This window comes from Diospyros lotus, chromosome 4 (assembly GCF_014633365.1).
Source record: "Diospyros lotus cultivar Yz01 chromosome 4, ASM1463336v1, whole genome shotgun sequence".
Classification (NCBI taxonomy): domain Eukaryota; kingdom Viridiplantae; phylum Streptophyta; class Magnoliopsida; order Ericales; family Ebenaceae; genus Diospyros; species Diospyros lotus.
The window spans coordinates 18,305,213-18,328,600 of record NC_068341.1 but is presented as its reverse complement, the minus strand read 5'-3'; the positions used below and the strand labels follow the sequence as shown (position 1 = coordinate 18,328,600).

The 23,388-nt window shown below is 39.2% G+C and overlaps 1 protein-coding gene across 7 annotated transcripts in view; it reads right to left on the bottom strand.

Moving 5' to 3' along the window:
* Nucleotides 1-23,388, bottom strand: part of LOC127800190 (type IV inositol polyphosphate 5-phosphatase 3-like) — a 64,963-nt gene that overhangs the window by 3,530 nt on the left and 38,045 nt on the right. For 5 of the 7 annotated variants that reach the window (XR_008022746.1, XR_008022745.1, XM_052334661.1 and 2 more), the window contains 4 exons: nt 12,224-12,405; nt 10,237-10,345; nt 4,056-4,198; nt 2,503-2,693 (listed from right to left, as the gene is read on the bottom strand). Coding sequence is in view for 5 of the 7 variants with exons in the window: in XM_052334661.1 (XP_052190621.1) it covers nt 2,503-2,693; nt 4,056-4,198; nt 10,237-10,345; nt 12,224-12,405 (625 nt within the window). In the remaining 2 variants the exon portion in view is untranslated. The remainder of the gene's footprint in view (nt 1-2,502; nt 2,694-4,055; nt 4,199-10,236; nt 10,346-12,223; nt 12,406-23,388) is intronic. The other 2 variants (XM_052334663.1, XM_052334664.1) reach the window with 1 other exon arrangement.

Below are 23,388 nucleotides of genomic sequence, written 5' to 3'. Positions count from 1 at the left end.
CCTGTAAAAAATCAAAGGTATAGTCTTTCTCTTGCTTAGCTAGAAACAGTTGATCATCCTTGGTATAATGCCAAGTAACGGTGTGATACAGATCAAGCTCCTGCCACAACTCAGAAATGGTATTAAAATATTTCGTGACCGACATACTTCTTTGTTTTGTGGAGTGTAAGGCAGTCCGAACTTCAAACAATTAAGAGACGTTCCCCAAGTCGGAGTACATTTGGTAGACAACAGTTCACACTTCTTGCGCAATGTTGTAGAACAAATAGCGCCTTCCAATTTTGAGTTCCATGGATTGGATGAGCCAGGCCATCACTAGAGAATTTTCAGCTACCCATGTGTTGTATTTGGGAGATTGAGGGCTTGGGGATGGTAGAACACCAGTAAGATAGCCCATTTTCCCTTTACCAGTCATCACGAGCTTCACAGACTGGTACCATTCCTAAAAATTGGTGCCATTGAGACAATGAACAGTCAAGGGGATGGGGTGCTGGTCAAGGTGGGACATCTGCATAGTGGCAGCGCCGGGATTTTGAGGAAAGGAGGAGTCAGGACAGTGTTTGGGTTAGTGTTTAGCTTGATGTAGGAGTCAAGGGTCAAAAACATGGAGGGTTAAGCCGATGGAGAGCTGGTCGGTGAGGCCATGATGGTCACTGGTCAGTCAGCACCGCTGTCGTTGCTAGGGTAGGGGTTAGGTGTTTGGGTCAGTGGGTATTGCAGGCTGAAGGATACTTCAAGGCTTTGATACCATGAACAATTGTGAGAAAACTTGGTATATATTTTTCTAATCTTCACTAGGAATGGTTACAATATATATAGGAGAAAAAAATAAATCAAATCCCTATAACTAAGAAAAAAAGAAGGAATGCTATTTACATCAATTATTAATATACATCAATCAATCAACCCCAACAATTAAGATTGATTATAATCAATCCCATAGATTGTGAGATTTGATTTTCCAACAGTCTCTCACGTGTGACAATCACGCACCTGTGATTGCAACAAAAACAAAATAGAAGAAGCAAAGGAAGCAGAAGCGCCAAATGGAAGCTTTCTGTTATTTCATGATTGCTTTTCCCACGTCCAATTCCTTTCATTTGGCCACTTCCACCTCATCCTCCAATTAGCTGCCATGTGGACCACACTTAGAAGGCTAAGGTGGCACCGAGAGTCGACTCTCGTCCACTGGCGAGTCAGTTGACTGTCGAGGCAGTCGACTCCCAGACAGAGGACTCTTAGTGCTTTAGAAAGTCAACTTTTGACCCACTGTTGTCATTAACCCTTAATGACATGCCCGAGACACATTGGGCACATAGTGTTGACATCAAATGCAATACTATATGGTGTGTGACTCTCTAAGTTCACTGCCCGCTAGCAAACATATAGCACCAAAACCTCGTTTGGTACCAACCAATCACAAGAATCTCTCCATATCCCAGTGATGATTTGAGAGGTCCTGAGAAGCACCTAGCAGTGGTTCAGGACAATATAGAAGACAATGAAGTCTCACTTCAAGTGAACCTATTATAGTTAACGATTATCGTGTGCTATAATCCTTTCATCACCTAACGTCCCAACTAAGCAAGAGTTATGGAATAATAAACTCACAAACTCAGTAACTATGTGTCAGATCTTATTATAGTAACTAGATGACACCTCAGGAAACACATTTCTTGATAATCAATTTGCCCTAGCCAGGGACTGTCCTGTCACACTAATAGTAGACCACATAAGACGTTCACCCCATCAACAATGAGGGTGACGAATCCCATCCCTGAACACCTGCCTCCATATACCAGCAATACGGAACCACATAGATGAATTTCTCCACCTTGCAATTGGATGGTCCAGTCCATTAGCAAATCTCGCACACCGATACACAAGACAAACGTGTTAGTTCAAGTCTAAGGATCAACTACACTATCACAACTAGACGACATGACCATTATTCGCAATGCCATGTGGTCAATCATCGACGTCACATTCAATGCGTTGTTTTCTTACAACTAACCCACAGGTTTACTAGAGACATCCCCATGTCATATAGCATGTGACTCGCCACCCTACCATCAGTAACTCATACTGATCGAGATAGTAAACTCAGTGCTAGTCCATACTCAACTAATTAGAGTCCCCATCCGATTAATCTAAGGACCATGAATCATTTAAGAAGTCATGTTATCAGATAATCTCATCATATATTCTTAACCTCTTAAGAATAAGAATCTCAAACAAGAGATCTAGGGACTCATTCATATATGAAACTGGAGAGTTTATGAATGAAGATTAGCTTGCCTTTTATTAATATATACAAAGATACAACAAATGTATTTATTACAAGTCTACTAGATGTCATCTTAATATAGCATTAGAGCATACTACACTAACATGTTATAACGAACTTTTAACTAACTACTTGAGGCTTCACTCGCTTGTACAATTAGCTATACGTATTATATGACTTGGACTAACTTAATGCAAACTAACAACACCACTTACCTTCTATAACTTCCTGATTTTCAATTTCTGCATCAATAAATGTTAGAGCACGTTGTAGCTTCCTAGGACAAAATTCCTCGATTTCCACCATGTACAAGGCAACAATAGGTCGATGATCAGAAAGTGTAAGTTCTGTTCTCTTGTAGCTTAATAGGTTCATCCCCTTCCCCAATGAAAGAATACGGTCACACCTGAAAGAAAGTTGCATGAGAGTCTATATATGCAACTGAACAATCAAGACAAAACAAGGACGCAAAAGAATCCGTCAACAATGGCACTAAAATGAGGCTTCAAATAGTTATTACTAATTAGGGTTTGCCTAATTTTGACTCTTCATATTTTATATTTGATGTTGGCCAATGTAATAATATTGAGATATGGAGTTTGCAGATGAGACAACTTCTAATCTCTAAAAAGGTGTTCCTAGTCTACAAGGCTTCTCATTTTAGAGGGTTAGTAGAAGGTAATTCTTGTTACGACCTAGTCTACAAGGCTTCATACATTAGAGGATTAGTAGAAGGTAATTTTTGTACGTAACATTTTCTTTGCTTTGCAACAGTAACTGTTTGCTGAACTTGAATCCATAACCTTCCAGATAACTCCTGGTCTCTAATAAAGTAAAAATTGACTGGTATAACATAAGGGCATCAAAAGGAGACATAATCCAGTTATTCTTGGAAAATTTTGTGTTCCATCAAAAAGCTGTTGGTGGGTAAGGGATAAAAAACTTTATAGTGACAAATTGGGAAGCCTAGATCACAAATCATATGAGCTCTTTTATGTAGGTACATATGTATTTGTACCAAAGAAATAAAATGATGAAACCCTATTTTCTGTTTTTGAAACAGATAAATTTGGGAGTAGGCCTGTAAATGAATTGGGTCTACTCGAGACTAAATGCAGTTCTGATCCATTTATTTAGAGTTTGTTACTATATTTATTTCCAATTACGCAGACACAATTTTTGGATTTGATTATAGATATAATAAATAATCTGGACAGATTTATTAGTTCTGATCTGATTAGGATTTGAACCTATTTAAAATTAAATATATAATATATTATTTATACTATGCATAGAAAATATATGTACATAAATAATTAGAAGAGATCGACCAACCCATCTTAAATACTCAAAGCCCATTAAAAGAAGCTAACTGTCATTGACTCAAATCCATTCCATTCAAAGTTCAAAACTAATGTGTTGCTCTCTCTCTCTCTCTCTCAAAGTTCCGGAACAATGAAAATCATGAAAATAGAAAAGCAAAGACCACATCCAAATGTGTTATAATTTTTTCCCCTCCCTTTATTATCCTCTTGCTACCTATATAAGCCAAAACAGTGCCATTGAAATTTTTCTGACCAATCATGCATCTAATTGTCATTTTTTCTTCTCAAGAATAGTGGTGGGTTACTACAACAAAAGGTGTAACCAAGAATAAGCATAAAAGATTGATGCACCAACAAGATCTGAGGCAATCCAATAACATAATATGATTGGAAGTAGGACAAAGCCCCACAAAAATAGGCAAAAGCTCATAGATGCATCATACCATGCTGGAGTACGCCTCCCAACCTTCTGATCCTCCCCATAGTACTTCTCTGAGTTTGACTCATATTTGTAGGTTGGTGGAAAATTTAATATACCTTCATGCCATCCGTCAAATGCACAACCTTTTCCCAGTTCTCGTGTAAGCTGGCAGAAGAAGAAGATGCCCATGTAGCAACAAGGTAGACAGTCATCAACATGAATTCATGCCAAAGGCCAAGCCAAATAATAAAACAAATACAATTTTCTAGTCAAAAGACATAGCAGACAATTACTATGATGAACTTGCGTCATTTTGCTGTTATTGAGCATTGATTGCTTAGCAATGAACCAAGTATCTCAATTGCGTAAATTCTAATAAAAAATGGCTGAGAGACAGAAAGTAATTACCATGTTAGATGTAACATTATATGATGAAAGCTGAAAACTAATGCTTCAACTTTTAATATGAAAATTGAATATGAGGACTCCATATGATACATTTTCAAATTTAGATCCACTTATTCTTTGTTCCCTTCATTATGTACTTTCTCTTTGCTTTTAAAGCATACTGAGAATTAACAAGTGCAGTTCAAAAACTCAATGGTTCTCCTGCATCTTAAACATATGAAATCCATCATCTTATCTGGGCTCCTTTCTAACCATACAAAAAAGTATAATATAAAATTACATCAACTAATCTGTTGTATCAACACTACAGAAACTATAGTCTCTCAAAGTATATGGAAATTGGAGACATTGCATTCAAGAACCATTATGCACTGAAATACACATAATTAGATAATTTTCCAATATAACAAAATCAGGCTGTACAAAACAAAGAGTATTCTCTACTTACATGTTAGTTTCAATGCAATACCAATTATCAGATAGTAAACAGTTCAGGGAAGAAGTACGTTAATTGAAATATCTGCAGGTCACAGGTCCCTTTTACTGCCATTGAATATTTTAATAAAATCATAACAGGATTGTGTGCAATGCTGATAGTAGACTTATTATCATAATAGAGTTTCATAGGGCTGTCCCACTTGAGTCCAAGTCTTCAACAATAATTTTCAACCATAGCAACTCACATATACCTTGTGCCATTGCTCGAAATTCCGATTCTGCACTCGACCTAGCCACAACAGTCTACTTTTTACTCCTCCAAGTACCTAGATTTCCTCCTAAGAAAGTGCAATACCTTGTGGTAGACCTCTTATCAACCATTGAACTTGCATAATCTGCATAGGTATAGGCCTCTAGGGTAAGTTTAGCCCCTTTTTTGAACAAAATTCCCTTTCTTAGGGTTCCTTTGAGGTAATGCAGAATTCTATAGACTGTTTGCAGGTGAAGCTCCTTGGGTTTGTGCATAAACTGACTTACTATGCTCACTGCATAGGCTATGTCCGGCTTTGTGTGAGATAGATAAATCAACCTGTCAACTAATCTTTGATAGGCTTCTTTGTCAGTATCCTTGTCTCCCTCTGCTTCTCCCAATTTGTGATTATGATCAATTGGGATGCTGGCTGGTTTGCAAGCCATTTTCCTTGTGTCCCTCAAAAGGTCAAGAACATACTTGTGTAGAGATATGAATATCCCATGCCTAGATTGTGCCACTTCAATACCTACGAAATATTTTAAATTCCTTAGTTCCTTGATCTCAAACTCCTCAGCCAAACATTTGCCCAAGTTCTGCCTCTCATTTTCATCATTTTCTGTCACTATAATAATGTCATTAACATAAACAATAAGAGCTGTGATAAAATATGAACCTGAGTGTTTTATGAATAGAGTGTGGTCCCCTTGGCTCGGCTTGTAACCCATGGCCTGCATTACTTTGGAAAATCTCCCAAACCAAGCTCTAAGTAACTGTTTTAGGCCATATAATGCCTTCTTGAGTCTACAAGCCTTAGTCCCAGGTCTATTTTTGTTGAATCTTGGGGGTATGTCCAATCAAAGTTAACTGCTAGGGATAAGAGAATTCTCACCATGTTCATTTTGGCTAGCTGAGCAAAGGTTTCTTAGTAATCTATTCCATATGTTTGGGTATAACCTTTAGCTACCAACCTAGCCTTGTATCTTTCAAGTGTCCCATCTGCTTTATACTTGATTGTGAAGACCCATTTGCACCCAACATGTTTCTTTCCTTTTGGTAAGTCTACAATTTCCCACGTATTATTCATCTCAAGAGCCTGCATTTCAACATTCATGGCATTCCTCCAATTTTCACAGTTTAAAGCCTTTGATAATGTGGTAGGAATGGATACTGTGTGTATGTTTGTAAGAAAGCTTTTATGAGATGGAAAGCATCTTTTAAAGGATACAAAGTGAGAGAGTGGATATACGGGATGTTTTGTGCACTCTCTAATTCCCTTCCTTAGTGCTATAGGAAGGTCAATATCAGCCATTGAATCAACATTAGAAGATGAGTCAATAGATGTTACCTCATTTCCAGGCATTGGAACTAATGATAGGTGCAACCTTGGTTCTAGTTCTGGATTATTTCTTCTTGAGTAAATCTAGAGAAACCGTTTGTCAGTGGTGGTCTCCTTCCCAACAGTTTGGAGAACATGTTGTTGGGAGGATTTAGGTTCATGAGCTTGTGAGGTAGAGTCAAATGCAGGTTTGGGCAGTAGGTCAAGGGAAGGTTCAAATGCAGGTTGTTCAAGTAGAGGTTTAGGAGCTGGAGTTGGCTGCAGAAAGTTAGGAAGTAGTAGCTCATCCTTGTTTTCCACACTTGAGGTCTCCCTTTGAAGAGAAGGGTGAGTAAAATAGGGTTCAATTTTAATAAAGGTAACATCCGCAGAAATCAAAATTTTTTTAATCGGAAGATGATAGGATTTGTATCATTTTTGTGTAGAAGAATAGCCCACAAAGACACTTAAGAGCTCTAGGATCCAACTTCCCCCGATGAGGGTTCTGAACATGAACAAATGAAATAGACCCAAATATCTTAGGACTAAGCTAATTTGTGGTAGGAAGAGCAAGATAGAAGTGGGATAAGACTGCCATTGGAGTTTGAAAATGTAACACTCGGAGGGTAATCGGTTTATGACATGAGTGGCTGTGAGGATAGCTTCTCCCTAGAATTGTTTAGGCACATTTTTGTGAAACAACAATGCCTTGAAAGGGTTTGGTATTTAGGAGATGATTGTTCTTTCATTCTGCAATCCCATTTTATTGAGGGGTAGAAACACACGAGGATTCATGAATAACTCCCCGTTTAAGGAAATAGTGGGAAAGGGTTTGGTTGAAATAATCACTTACATTGTCTGACCGAAACCGTTTGATTTGTGCCCCAAATCAATTGTGGATCATAGAAAAGAAATTGGGAAGAATATCACTCACATCAGATTTAGATTTAAGAAGAAAGACCCATGTAACCCTTGTGCAATCATCAATGAACGAAACAAACCAGCGTGCCCCAGAAACATTTGAAATGATTGATGGACCCCAAATATCACTATGAATAAATTCAAAAGGAGTAAGACATCTGTTATTACTAACTAGAAAAACAACACGTCTATGTTTAGCAAACTCATAGACATCACAATGAAACTCTCTAATATCAAGGTTTTGAAACCTCAACATAGTATAAGCCATCCCGTTCCTTAGCATGTCCAATCATCAGTCCTGAGTCCTTGTCCTGAAACCAACAACAAGACAGAAGAAAAAACACTCTGCAATTAGTGTCATAGGATAGCTTGGATATAGAGATCAGGTTGGTGGACAATTTAGGCACATGAAGGACATTTTTTAGGGTTAAGGAAGGGCTGATTTTGATCTCTCCTATTCCAACTACTGTGATCAAAGAACCATTAGCTATAAGCAATTTCCTGATTGCTAGAATAGGGTGAGTATGAGAGAAAAAACTGGGAGGAAGGAGTCATATGGTTTGTAGTGAGTATGTACCTGAAGAGGATGGTGCCTCAAGGGTACTTAAAAAGTACCGCAACCTTTCAATCTCCTCCTTATTGAATTCTTTTGGTTCATGGGACTATTTTTCCTCCTGTGGAGTTGGCATATTAACTTGCCCCTGGCTCCTATACTGATGTTGTCCACCTCTATTTCCCCATTCCTTGCTTGGTGGCTTTCCATGTAACTTCCAGCACATCTCCCTAGTATGCTGTGGTTTCTTGTAGAAAGTACATCACAAATTCTGACGATTGTCATTGTCCATGAATTTGAGACCTATTTTTCCATTTTCTCTCGGAAGTTGGTCCTTCTTAAACCCATGATTTCCTCCTCCTTTTGCCACCATTGTTGAGGCCTCAACTGGTTTGGGGTCCAACATGACACCCCTCCTGCTTTCCTCAGCTATAATAATTGAAATCACTTCATTAAGTGAAGGTAAGTCATCCTTGCCTAGGATTTGAACTCTCACCAGATCATACTCCACATTTAGGCCTACAAGAAAATCATAGGTGCGATCTTTGTTTATAAAAGCTTTCAAGGTGGCTACATCATCGTTCTTCATCTCAATTACCCTGTAGTGATCCATTTCTTGCCATAGTTCCTTTAGGAAATTGGCATACTTGGTGACAGTTCTATTATTTTGCTTTGTTGCAACTATTTTGGCCTTCAACTCGTAGATCTAGGCTGCATGCTTCACCTTCAAGTAGGTTCGTTAGATAGACTCCCAAACCTCCTTTGCTATTGACAAAAACATGCAGGTATCACTGATTTCAGGAGCCATATGATCATGGAATCTTCTTCATCCCTTGCCGCATAGGCTGGATCTCCTTTCTTTGGTCCGGTTCCTATAATATGGTTACTCTTCCCTTTTCCTTTCAAAATGGTTTGAATCAACTGTGACCATTTAAGATAATTCCTTCCATTCAATTGATAAGCAGCATTGATTGGCAGTAGTTCTCTCGATGGTTGAAGCATCATGGGTGCCAGTGTTTCCCTTGAATCGTGGGAACTAGCTTCATCAGTGGTGGCTAACATCTTCAGTTAATGGGAAGGGCTAAAGGAAGAATGGGAAATAACATACTATTGCAGCAATGAAGGCTACTCGTGATGGTTGTAAGTAGCAGTAGAAGAGTAGTTAGTGATGAAGGCTTAGAAAGAAGAGTCCTAGGGTTTCGTAGGCTCTAATACCATGTGGAAAAGAGAGAAAAACAATGTTGAACAAGATAGAAAAGAGAGAAAACCATTTTTAGGAGTAGGACTCTATATTAGGTCTAGCATTCTTCCATTGAAATTTATAGTAAGTTGTACAATAATTAAGGTTAAAATTAAAGCTGCAATTAAGGCCTGAATAATAACTAATTACATCTAATCACATGCTAATTAACAAATCTTCTTTCCTTGATTTATGGCAAAGATATTTTCCTTGATTTATGGTAAATCTTTTCCTTGATTTATGGCAAATCTTTCTTCCTTGATTTATGGCAAAGATACTTTCCGTGATTTATGGTCTTGATTCACGACAAGATGTTAACAAATTGAGATTAGAACATAATAAACTTAAATGTTCACCAAAGTTCATTGTGTTAAGTGCAAAACCAGGAACTGTATATTTAAGTGCATCAACTATGACAATGCCATGGCTTAATCCTACGAGGTGTTCAGCTAAATCGATTCTAACTAGTTGATCATTTCTATCCATGATCATTTCTTTTTGTAAGACCATTATATTTCATATCATAGCTAAGAGTCTCACTTTAATTTTCCTCTACCTCTTTTTCACAAATTTCTTCCATTTCATCTACTCTATCTATAGGTGTCTCTACCACTGTTCTCCTCACACATCCAAACTATCTTAATTGTGTTTTGTACATCTTATCTTCTTTATTGATACTAATAGACAGACACAAATGCATGCATGCACGAGCATGTTTGCATACACACAAAAATTATGAGAAATTAGGTCAAATCATGATCGTAAGCTTGTGTTTACAAATCCATCACACTTTGAACACAAGAAAGATTATGACTACAACATACAAGAAGGCAAAAAGTCACCAGCACCAATACAGATACACAACTGAACACCCACCTATCCAGAACTTTATAGAACTAATCAACATAACGTATTAAATTCCATAAACAAATATACAAAATGAACACAAATGTCATCCATAGTGGTTCAAGTAAAATTCATCAATTAATGGTGTCAACCCCTAAACTAGCTTTCTACTAAACAAAACCTGTCTTAAATAGCTATGAGAGAGAGAGAGAGAGTAAATTTAATGTACCTGGTCACTCTCAACCAACTTGGACCAATCCTTTCTAGTGATCAGTGCCCTTGTTTCCTCGTATGATAAATTGATACGGTAATTTAGATCACCCAGCCATATTATTTTCCTACAAGGGTTCAAACAAATTTGATAAATTCATGTCTTATATGAAAACAAACAAAAATTCTTACTTGTTCTATCAAGATCACCGTTCAAGTTATTAAAAATTAAACTCATGTCAAGATGAGCACTTAATTAGTGCAAATATACCTATTTTATATGTTCTCCGTCTTCCTTGAGGTGGATAGAGGTAAACAAGGATAACAATACTTCATAATATGACATTGATTGCTGATAAAAGTAGTTTTCCAATAACACTTGCGAGAGTATAGAACCAAGAAGTACAAGTACAATTACTGATGTCCTCATCTCATGGTAAAACATAATTAATAAACAAATAAGAGAGATCTACAAAAGTTCACTTGACTTTGGTTTCACACAAATGCAGAGATTCATAGGTGTCTGGACTAGAGCTTAAGATGAAAGTTTCATACTTTAATCTTCTCTAAGTCCGAGAATTTCCTTCTTCTACCTGTTCCTCTGGAACACTAGGGTTAGCTTAATCAGTCTCACCCGACCCTAGGCTTCCTTTGTTCACCTAAGAAACAAAGTCCGTTAAGGCTTGAGTTATAGAACAGGTACCCACACCATGGTTTCATTCTTAATCTACCACTCATTCTACAGAACTATACATTAAGTAATATTATTATTTAAAAAAAAAAAGTCTCAAAATTTTCCTATTTCATATTCCAGTATGTAACATTTGCAACATATTGTGCAAAATGTATTATTATCTCGAGATTCATTCTAGAAAGAACTATTCTAGAGGTTGTTACAAATAAATTTAACTAGCCTCCATACCATTCTCACTTGATTATGCAGATATTTGCTACAATTCAAATGGTGATTGTCAGAATTTGGACTATTTCACTGTCATCAAATAAGTCTTATATTTTAAGCTGTCAATTTAAGAGAAAAAAGAAAATTCTTATGAAAAAAAAAAACTCAAATTAACCACATTCTGTCTTATTACTGTTTTAGAACTCTATTAATGAAGAGGAGAAAAAAAAGTTCCATTAAATCTCCATAATGATGGATAAAGATCCATTTTTTAAGAAAAAATTTCAACAGAATTTGACAAAAATTATAAGTTAGGCATTCACATTTAAACAAGCTAAGTTGAAATAATTTTGAAAACTAAATTCAAACTAGAAAAATTTTACTTATATAGTGCCTGAGTGATTCTATTTTGATACTTTTAAGATGTTTGCTAGAAACAATATTCACGAAGATAATTGGACAAGTTCTTCATTGTCTAAGGCATTTCACATTTCTCTAGATCTTTTATATTTTAAAGTAAACCCATTTCAACTTAACAATCCATAGTCTTAATTGCAAGGGATCATCTACATTAATCCATTTCTCCAACTTTTCTATTAAAACAATGGTCCTTCATTAAGTTAAAGAACATAAGATATTAATTTTGTTAAATAATGGGAACAAAACCATAAATACAATAGTGTAAGACTTCCAATGTAATTGAATCTCATCTCACATAAAAGCAAACTTTTCTCCGACTGCCTCCTGCTTCTTGTAATAAATCACGTGAATGAATGCGGGTGTAAATGTGAATGAAGCTTTCATCTTTCAAAAATTCAAGTAGCAGACATAATAGGGAGGTATCTACCATTGATACTTCTAATAGTCATGAGAATTATATCCTTTCTTCTTATGTTTTTCATACTTTTACCCAGTTGCATAACTAAGAGAGCTCACAAGCACAAATTGATCCCAATTTGAATGAACCAGTGTAACAAACATAGATATTTATTTTATAGGGCACACAACATAGGACAGGAAGGGAACCAATAAAGATGATATATCCATTACAGAAGCACTACATTCAACTTTCAGGAAAAACATAAAATGTTTGCAATATACTCACTCATGGTCATAAATGCTTTCAGGAAGCCCACTTGAAAGTGAATGAAATTGAGTCCTTCTATGTATTTCATGCACATCAGCATTTCTTTTAACAGCATCACTGTCTTTCTCGCCAGATGCTAGGTGACTACATATAAAACAAAATAAAGTCTGATATATAGACATGCTAACTGATATAGATCCCTGGAAGATGAAAGATCACCAGTATTACAAGATGAAAGTGCTTAATGCTATCCAAGAAATGAAAAAGAAAGCAAGTAAACTTGTTTAAAATGTAAGCAACTGTCCCCTTTACAAACTGAACTTCAACTCACATAATGTTGAGCGGCAATATGCATGTAAGTACCCCAACAAGATATACTATTCTGAGAAAAATCAAAACATTAACTAATGTGCAGTGCACAATGCGGATTGAGGCCAGGCAAGACCAAAAGCAAAAGCAAACGTCAAGTGAAGTCACAGGATTATTGCAGTCCTCCCATCTCTAATTTGATCCAAACATTTTAGAAGACTTCAAAAGAAGTTTGAGGTATGTAAAAGCTTGATATACAGAGTTTGCAAGGCCTCAACTTCCCAAACTTTTGATGAATTTATTGCTCAACATAGCACCAAGATTCAGTCATAGAAAGCCTTAAATTTGAATCAGTTCATTTGAGGTCATTCCCGTGATTTGCTTTTCAGGGTGTATTTCATTTTATTTTATTTTTACACCTAACATGCTTAATTTGTTCAATTTGTTGATTGGTTTGATTCTGTTAAGATCTACAACCATCCTATTTAGATCCATCATTCTCTCCCCTGATTTTCTCTTGTCTAGATCCACATTTTACTCTCTTTGCCTATTTAGGCTTGTACAAGATATAGATATACAGGGGTCAATACCCATGTAAATGATGAGGAAAATTTCTCAAAACATTTCTAAAACAATACAATTCAACATGGTATCAAAGCTTGATTATCCTGCTTAGTTCAGTCATCATCAACCCATCTCAGCTACTGCCACTTCCACACCACACCTCCAGTTTCCATGTCGGACACCGCCAGGACACACTATCGATGATTGCTACTTCGCCAACAACCGCTGCTTCCACCAGAAAGCACTATGTTAGGACCCCCATTAAGCAAACTTATCAGAGGAGAAAGGAGGAGGGGAAAGGGGTGGGGACCATAGGGGGCAACCAAGTAAAATGACCCAAGGCTAAAAAAGTCACAAGTTAGTTAGAAGAGAATAATCTAGCATGTGGCTGGAACGTGTGGGAGGAGTAGGTATATAAGGGAGGAGAGAAAGAGAGAGAGGTGTGGAAAAATCTGTTGGAGAAGTCGTGGGAGAGAGGCCCTCTCGAATAGGTCCGTTTTTGTCTTCTTTCATTGTATTGGTTGTCATTCATTGCTAAAGCTCTTGAAAGTGAGGAATTCTTACTATTTTGGGAACAAAAATTCAATCAATTGTTTAGAGGTACTATCATTTGGTATCAGAGCCTAGATTCATGGGAATATCCGTTTTTGAGAGAGTGGGTGAGTTAGAGGGGAGGTTGGAGACTTATCAACAATAGATAGAAGGACGAATGGAGGGATTGCAAGTCGGGTTGGATTCTATGAGGAATGAATTCCAGAAGGTGCATAACATAGAGAAGAACATGACGATGATGTTGGACCAATTCAACTTACTGATAGAGAAGTGGGAGTCGTAGGAGAACGATAGGAAGGGGAAACGAGGAGAGGACAATGTACCCATGGGTTCTTCCTTTATAGTGGACGAGACGTTGGGGGTGAGAGAACTGGCAAGAGAGAAAGGCGATGTGATCGAAGGCTTCAGAAGGCTGGAGACTAGGGGTCGACGCTTGGAGATGCCCCTGTTTGAGGGAGATGATCCTGATGGGTGGGTCTTTAGGGCGGAGCGTTACTTTGTCGTGAACCGTTTGGCCGATGCAGAGAAACTGGACTCGGCCACACTCTGTTTTGAAGGGGTCGCTCTTGCTTGGTTTCAATGGGAGCAAAGGCGATGAAGAGTGAGGAGTTGGGAGGAGCTCAAGGCGTTGCTGGTAAGTTGATTCCGATCGACTCATGAAAGACACAACGGAGGAGAGGTTCCTTGATCTTAGGCAGTCCAGGTCCGTCAAGGACTACCGCCTCTGCTTTGAAACGTTGGCTTCGTCCCTTGAAGAGCTACTAGATGCGTTCCTCGAGGGTCATTTTATAAATGGTCTGAGGTCGGATATCCGGGCGAAGATGAGGGTATTGAAGCCAAACGAACTAGAACAGATGATAGAGTTGGCCTAACGGATTGAGGAGAGGAATCGGGTGGTCCGTGGGGGTTATTTGGGATCAAACCCAACTCGGGTATCGGCCCCTTCCACTCCAACAACAAACCTTTAGCCGGTGGGGCTTAGGCCCCCTCTGCCAGCACAACCGAAGTGGGCGACAACCAGCACTGCCGCCTCACATCGACCACCAGCCGTAGGTAAGTGGAGCACTCCCATTTCAAGAAGTTGAGTAAGAGTGAGTTGCAGGCCAAACGGGCGAAGGGGTTATGTTTCCGTTGTGATGAGAAGTATTCGATAGGTCATAAATGCAAGAATAGGGAGCTGCAAGTAATGGCGATTTATGAGGAGGAAAGGGACGAGGAAGAAGAAGATGTACAGGAGGCTAAAACAAGGGATGAATTAGGGGAAGGGGGAGACTAGGTCAAATTAAGGGAGGTGGTGGAGCTATCCCTTAACTCGGTAGTGGGATTAACCCCTCCACAAATCATGAAAGTAAAAGGGGAAGTGGAGGGACAAGAGGTGGTGGTCTTAATTGATAGTGGGGCTTCCCATAATTTCATAGCAGTTGAATTAGTGCAGAAATTAGGGCTGACCAGGACACAAACAAGAGGATATGGGGTGATTATGGGGTCGGGTATGGCTGTTCAAAGGGCGGGGGTGTGTAAGGGGGTGGTCTTAAAGTTGCAAAATATGGAAATAGTGGAGGATTTTCTGCCATTTGAGCTAGGGGGTTCAGATGTGATCCTCGGAATGAAGTGGTTGGCTTCCCTAGGGGAGACACAAGTTGATTGGAGCTCATTGGTGATGAGATTTAAGGCAGGGGGGTCACTGTGACACTGCATGGGGATCCCAGCCTTAGTAAGACCTTGGTAACATTGAAATCAATGATGAGTGCGTTCAGGGAAAATAGGGAAGGGGTGCTACTTGAATTGGGCAGCCTGATTGCTACTAAAAACAAGGCTAGAAGGGCAGCTCCAGACAGCTTGCAGGAGCTGCTCATGGAGTTCAAACATGTGTTTGGGAGCTGGGGGGGGGGGGGGGGGGGGGGCTACCCACGCATTGGAAGCGAGACCATGTGATTACATTGCAATCGGGCGTACCACCAGTGAATGTTCGGCCTTATCAGTATCCCCAATTTCAAAAAAATGAGATCGAGAGGGCTGGTTAAGGAGATGTTGGCAACAGGGCTGATTAGGTCGAGTGTAAGTCCATTTTCTAGCCCGGTATTGTTGGCCAAGAAGAAGGATGGTGGCTGGAGATTTTGCATTGATTACCGAGCCTTAAACAAGGTAACCATTCCCAATAGATTTCCCATTCCAATTATTGAAGAATTATTGGATGAATTGAATGGGGCTACTGTTTTTTCCATGTTGGACTTAAAATCGGGGTATCATCAAATACGAATCAGTCCTAAAGACATTCCTAAGACCGCTTTTCGCACACATGAAGGATATTATGAATTTTTGGTTATGCCATTTGGGTTAACCAATGTCCCTGCCACATTTCAATCCTTGATGAATGAGATCTTTAAGGAGCAGCTGTGGCAATTTGTTTTGGTATTTTTTGATGACATTTTAGTTTATAGCAAGGATATGGCTGAGCACAAGGAACATTTGAGGTGCATTTTGGGGCTGTTAGCAGTGCATCAGTTGTATGCTAATGCAAAGAAGTGTTAGTTTGGGCAACGAAAGATTGGGTACTTGGCACACGTCATTTCTTACGAAGGGGTGGCTGCAGATGACTCAAAAATTAAGGCAATCATGGAATGGTCTAGTCCTAAATCCTTACGGGAGCTTCGGGGATTCTTGGGTCTTATGGGGTATTATCGGAGGTCTGTGAAGAATTGTAGGAAGCTAGCATGGCCATTGACAGACTGCCTTCGGAAGGGGAATTTTTTTGGGGATGAATTAGCAGAACAGGCCTTTCAATCTCTTAAAGGAGTGATGACCGAACTGCCGGTGTTGGCCTTACTAGATTTTTCCAAGGAGTTCGTGGTAGAGACTGATGCATCCGGGCACGGACTGGGAGCTGTTTTGATGCAGGAGCAGCGACCTATAGCTTTTTTCAGCCATTCCCTAAATCCCAAAGGTCGACAAAGGTCCATGTATGAGAGAGAGCTAATGGCCATGGTATTTGTGGTGGGGAAGTGGAGACACTGTTTGATTGGGAGGAAATTTGTCATGAAGTTGATGGGATATGATTGTGAGATTCTATATCGACCCGGGTTGGAGAACCAGGCAGCAGATGCCCTTTCACGTCTCCAATCTTCCGTTTCATTATTGACTCTCATCGTTCCTCGAGTGGTGCAACTTAACCAACTTAAGAAGGAGGTGGAGGAGGATGTGACACTCCAACTAATAGTTAAGGAGGTGAAGGCTGATCCCACTAGAAAGCCTGGGTTTACCTTGGTAGATGGGCACTTGTTGTTTAAAGGGAAGTTGTATCTACCTAAAGGCTCCACCTTGATTCCTTTAATACTGAAGGAGGGGCATGATGGTTGGATTGGAGGCCATTCCGGGGTTCTCAAGACCTATAAAAGGATCTCTTCGAATGTGTTTTGGGTGGGGATGAAGAGGGATATTCAACAGTATGTTCGTGATTGCCCTGTGTGCCAACAGAATAAATATGAAGCATTATCACCTGGTGGGTTGCTACAGCTGCTTCCAGTTCCAGTTCAGGGGGGAAGGATACAATTGGTGGTGGTTGATCAATTAAGCAAATACGAACATTTCCTTGTCGTAAAACACCCATTCACAGCAGCAAGCATAGTAGGGATTTTTGTGAAGGAGGTTGTCAGGTTACATGGGGTTCCAAACTCTATTGTCTTCGATAGGGATAAAATTTTTGTTAGTCATTTTTGGGAAGAGCTATTTCGATTGCAGGGCACTAAATTGAATAGGAGCAGCTCCTACCATCCACAGTCCGATGGTCAAACAGAGGTCCTAAATCGCACCTTGGAGACCTATCTTCATTGTTTCTGCTCGTCCAAACCTAAGGCGTGGTGCAGCTGGTTGCCATGGGCTGAATATTGGTACAATACTTCCTTTCATATATCCTCAAAATTAACTCCGTTCCAGATTGTCTATGGGCGTGAACCTCCCCCATTATTGAGATTTGAGAGGGGTACTATAGCAGTTTCAGCAATCGAACAACAGTTGTTGGAGCGGGACTCCATTCTTGATGAATTAAAGTCCCAACTGTTGAAGGCTCAAGTTCAGATGAAGGAGTTAGCAGATAGGAAACGGCGAGATGTGCAGTTTAATGTGAGAGATATGGTTTATGTAAAAATTCGGCCTTATCGACAAAAGACGTTGGCAAAGAGATTGAATGAGAAGTTATCACCAAGGTTCTATGGGCCTTTTCCAGTGGAGAAGAGGATCGGGAATGTGGCCGACAAGCTATCCTTACCCCTTTCTAGTGCTATCCATCCCGTGTTCCACGTGTCGCAGCTGCGCAATGCAGAAGGAGCAATTAGGGAAACCCTTGAAATTCTTGATCAGCTTTCAGCTGAGCTGGAAATGAAAGTGTCACTGGAATTTCTGTTGGGAATAAGGCTAGGCACAGGGAAAAATCTAAGGAACCTTGATGTCCTTATTCAATGGAAGGGGCTACCCCCATTGGAAACAACCTGGGAGCCTTACCATCATATTCTTCTTCAATTTCCAAAATTCCACCTTGAGGACAAGGTGTGACTTTTGGGCGGGAGTGTTGTTAAGACCCCCATTAAACAAACTTATCAGAGGAGAAAGGAGGGGAAAGGGGTGGGGTCCACAGGCGGCAACCAAGTAAAATGACCCAAGGCTAAAAAAGTCACTAGTTAGTTAGAAGAGAATAATCTAGCATGTGGCTGGAACGAGTGGGAGGAGTAGGTATATAAGAGAGGAGAGAAAGAGAGAGAGGTGTGCAAAAATCTGTTGGAGAAGTCGTGGGAGAGAGAGGCCCTCTCGAATAAGCCTATTTTTGTCTTCTTTCATTGTATTGGTTGTCATTCATTGCTGAAGCTACTGAAAGTGAGGAATTCTTACTGTTTTGGGAACAAAAATTCAATCAATTGTTTAGAGGTACTATCACACTACTAGCCCCCTAAAACTGCATTGTACTACAACTTGTCGCTTGCTTTTACTGTTGTCGCGGTGTCGCTGCTACCTTTCCAATGTTGTTCACAAGTTTTTGGTGACAACTTGTGGGAGCTCTTGTTATGACTAATTCCCCTTCGGCTGCCTTCTCTAGTTCCTCTTGTAATAGTTCAATGTTCATGAACTCCTTTGTCCAGATTAGCTCAGTCAAGTTAGATGGCCCTTTTAGCTATCTACAGTGTCTTTTCTATGCACAGGCATGAGGACTGGATACGTATCTATCTAGAGCTACGGCTAAGCCCGCGGAGGGTGACTTTGCACTCATCTAATGGACAAAGGAGAACTCCTTAGTGATGTCCTAGCTCCTTGGTTCCATGGATGCTACTGTGACTCCCATGTATATTTTGTTTGATACTAAGGAGAAGGTCTTTGTTGCACTCTCCAAGACATGCTCGCCATCTAGTAATTATTCACAGGTGTATGAGTTGCAATAGAAGGCGTGGGACCTCTCTCCGCCGGGGGGTGAGGGGTGGGGTTGATCGTCACTGACTAATATGAGATGCTGAGTAGCATATGGCAGCATTTGGACTTTTATGACCTCTTTACAGCAAAGTGCACAAATGAAGCGGTAATATATGTGATGCGCATGGAGCGTGATACTGTGTATAAGTTCTTGGTTGGGCTCAATCAAGATTTTGATCAAATTCAGTCCAAATATTGGGGAGATACCCAACACCCAAACTACCTGAGGCTTTTGCCTTGGTATGATAAGAGGCTGATCAGGGTACTGTGATGATGCTGCCTATTCAAGATTGTTAGAAAATACAAATATATTGAATTTAAACAAACAACACATCGGTATTGGGAACAGTACAACAATATTGATAGGTTATACAATACAACGCAAAGGAAAATAAAGGCACAACATAATCTAAAACTGAACCGAAATAGTGTAGGGATAGAAGACTAAGGCTTGTGTGACACACAATGCCCTTAAAACATATTCGCCTCCCCCCAGAGTGTTTGAGGTTGGTTAGGCGTTTGTTTCTCAAGGTACAATGATATACGGGCTATAAAGTTAGTACACGCACTTCAGAGCCTTCTAGCGAACTTGAACAATGGCAGAACACTATCAAAATATCTATATATGCCAGAATGCTTCAAAAAGATGCAATTTTCGTGCAGGGAAAACTCTATGTTTTCAAGAAAATGAAGGGGCCCTATTTATAAGAGAAGGCTGTCAGTTAATGGCATTTAAATTAAACATTCATTACCCTTGGCAGTTACGAGATTAAATTAGCTGTTAATGACATTCATTGCTGTAGAAATTCGGTAGAGAAGATAAGAACTACCGTGACTTTTCTCCATTACCTCTAAAAATATAAATATACAAGTCTCCTATATACATAAGACTTCTATTACTCATTCTTCTCCTAAGATATCTCCTAATTTATAGCACTAGATTAAAACAGAACTTAACTAATTTACAGCTAGAATAACTTGGGATAACTCGGGTGAATTATCCTTATTTATAAGTGTTTGAATAGCTGGAATAATTATCTCCTAACTTCTCTATCTCCTTGAAGCCTTATCATTGTAAGCCTTATCTTCCAACAATTGCACTTGATGGCATTCATTGCCCTTAATGTTTGAATCTATAACAACTTTCTCATTAATTCTCTGTAATTGCTTTCCTCATTAATGGCATTCATTGTCATTAATCTACTATAATAGTTATAGGCTTTATGAATTTTGTCACATTAATGCTCTTTTATTTTCCCAACTCAACGGGTATACTTTGAGCATCAATTTCCTATTCACCCATTTATCATTTTGGGCATATAAATATACCAATTGATCTCCTCATGACAGAGAATAAGAATTCACTTCAACCTGGTTAAAATATTTACTAGGTCGCACTTAAAATTTAGCCTTAATATGACATGCCACAATGCTATTTTGTGACAATTTTCCAATAGTCCCCCCACATGAAAGGAAAATTGATGGAGAAAATATTTTGACTTGTTGATAGTGTTCAATAGTCTAAACCTGCATAGGATAGATAGGTGTTACCCTTTGAATAATCCCTTGTGAAGATATATTTACTTTACTAACTGTCCAGTAGACACGATATCCTTAAACTGTCTTGTTATCTATGTAAATGATAACATATCTCACACAGGAATCTTCCTACTGTTGTTAAATTCTCATGATTATATTTGTTTTGGCCATGAACATCAGCCTGGTTCTGCGAGAGTTTCTAAAGAATTGAGCTCTATACAATTCTCCTTTGAAGCGGCCTCACTTTTCTCTCACATAGGTGATTACTTAATTCAGAGTAACCCACTTACTCCTCTCAGAATTTCTGAATTTAAGAATCATTAAAGCAAATATCACTATCATTTTTCCTTACTGAATCACTATTTCATTATAGGAATGGGCAAGAGGATAAGCCCCCCACAGTGACCTAATAAAGTTTTTACAGTTAGGTTGTCCTTTTGAACCTGGATCTTGGGATCTCTAGTCAACTAGGTTAGGTTTCTATTGTATCAACTTATTCTTTCATAGGCTTTAGTCCCATTCCCCTTGATGACTTTTCAATTAACTCTCTATTTAACCCTTTGGTTAGCGGATCTGCGATATTATCCTTTGATTTCACGTAGTCAATAGAGATCACTCCGGTTGAGAGTAGTTGTCTAATGGTATTATGTCTACGACGTATATGTCTAAACTTATTATTATACATGTTACTTTGTGCCCTTCCAATTGCAGATTAACTATCACAATGTATACACATTGGAAACACGTGTTTCTACCACATTGAAATATCCTCTAAGAAATGGCATAGCCATTCTGCCTCTTCACCACATTTGTGTAAGGCAATAAATTCAGATTCCATAGAGGATCTAGTTATAACAGTCTGTTTAGAGGATTTCTAGGCCACAGCTGCACCTGCAAGTGTGAATACATATCCACTTGTAGATTTTGAGTCTTTTTACATTAGATATCTAGTTTGCATCACTATATCCTTTTAGGATAGCTGGGTATCTGGTGTAGTGCATCCCATAGTTACGAGTGTACCGAATTCAACATCTTCTTAGTAGATTTGATCATCTTGTCATCATTACCAGCAATGAGTATATCATTCATGTAAAAACGCAAAATGATATAGCCATTTCCTATGTCTTTAATACAGACACATTTGTCACACTCATTGATCTTAAACTCATTGGTTATCATTGCATTATCAAATTTTTCATGCCATTGCTTAGGCACTTGTTTTAAGCCATACAATGATTTTACCAATTTACAGACTTTCTTTCCTGAGAAATGTTAGAAAGCCCGACGGCCTTACCAATGGGCTTACCGAAAGGGGGCAAAAAGTCGATTTTAACAACTAATTTAATTGATTAACAACTAATTTAATCTCGTAACTGTCAAGGGCAATGAATGCTTAATTTAAGCGCCATTAATTGACAGCCTTATCCTATAAATAGGGCCCTCATTTTCTTAAAAACAGAGAGTTTTCTCTACACAAAAATTGCATCTTTTTGAAGCACTATTAGAATATCAATGTATTATGTAAATATAGAAAGATAATAATTGTAGGATGCTGTCAATTATTTCCTTCCTGTTTTGCTAATAATCCTCTCCTTAAAAGAGGATGTTGTATACATTCATTAACATGAATCAAGACATTTTCTGGGTCTGATTTCTAAGTTGGTATCAGAGCCAAACTAAGTCACTATCGGTGCCTCTGTGAAAAACCCTAGGTTGCCCTATCATTCATCTTGAATCACCAAGCCGCTAGCGTCTCTCCTTCGGCAACCCTCCGTCGCTGCTATTCTTAGATTTGTCGGCGCCTCTCCATCGGCAACCCTCAGTCGCCGCCGATCACAGATCCTCCGGCGCCATCCCCAAACAATGCTGACGTCGCTGACCGCATTCCCAAACACCACCGACCACTCGCGATCTCAGTGCCGCCACCTTCCAGCGTTGATGTCGCCACCTCCCAGAGTCGCTGCCGCCCTTACACCGACAGCTTCTTCCCTGATCTTGTCAACCAATTTCTTCTTCCTCAACCATGTTCGAAGTTACCTCTGAAATCTCTGCCGTTACTATCACAACAAAAATGCCAGCAACCCAGCCAACCCATTCTGTCCAAATCACTACTATCCGCTTAAATGGTGATAATTTTCTTTGTTGGTTTCAATCAGTCCGAATGTATATCCGTGGGCAAGGGAAAATTAGCTATCTTACCAAAGACAAGAAGGAACCTATAGCAGATGACCCATCCCATCCCATTTGGGATGCTAACAACTCCATGGTAATGACATGGCTAGTCAATTCCATGGACGAAGATATCAGTTCCAATTATATGTGCTATCCTACTGCAAAGGAATTATGGGACAATGTAAATCAGATGTACTCTGACCTGGGGAACCAATCTCAGGTTTTTGAATTAACTCTGAAACTGGGAGAGGTTCGACAAGGAGATGATTCTATCACTAAGTACTTCCATTCGTTGAAGCGATTGTGGCAAGATCTTAATCTCTTCAACACATATGAGTGGAAATCTACAAATGATTGCAACCACCACAAGAAACTAGTTGAAGATAGCCATATTTACAAGTTTCTTGCTAGTCTTAATATCGAGTTCGATGAAGTGCGATGAAGGATCATTAGTCGGTCTCCTCTTTCGCCTATTGGTGACATATTTGCCGAAGTTAGAAGAGAAGAAAGCCAAAGGAGTGTCATGCTAGGAAAAAAGACCACTGGTGAGTCACTTGAAAATTCTGCCTTAATTACTAATGTTACTACCTACA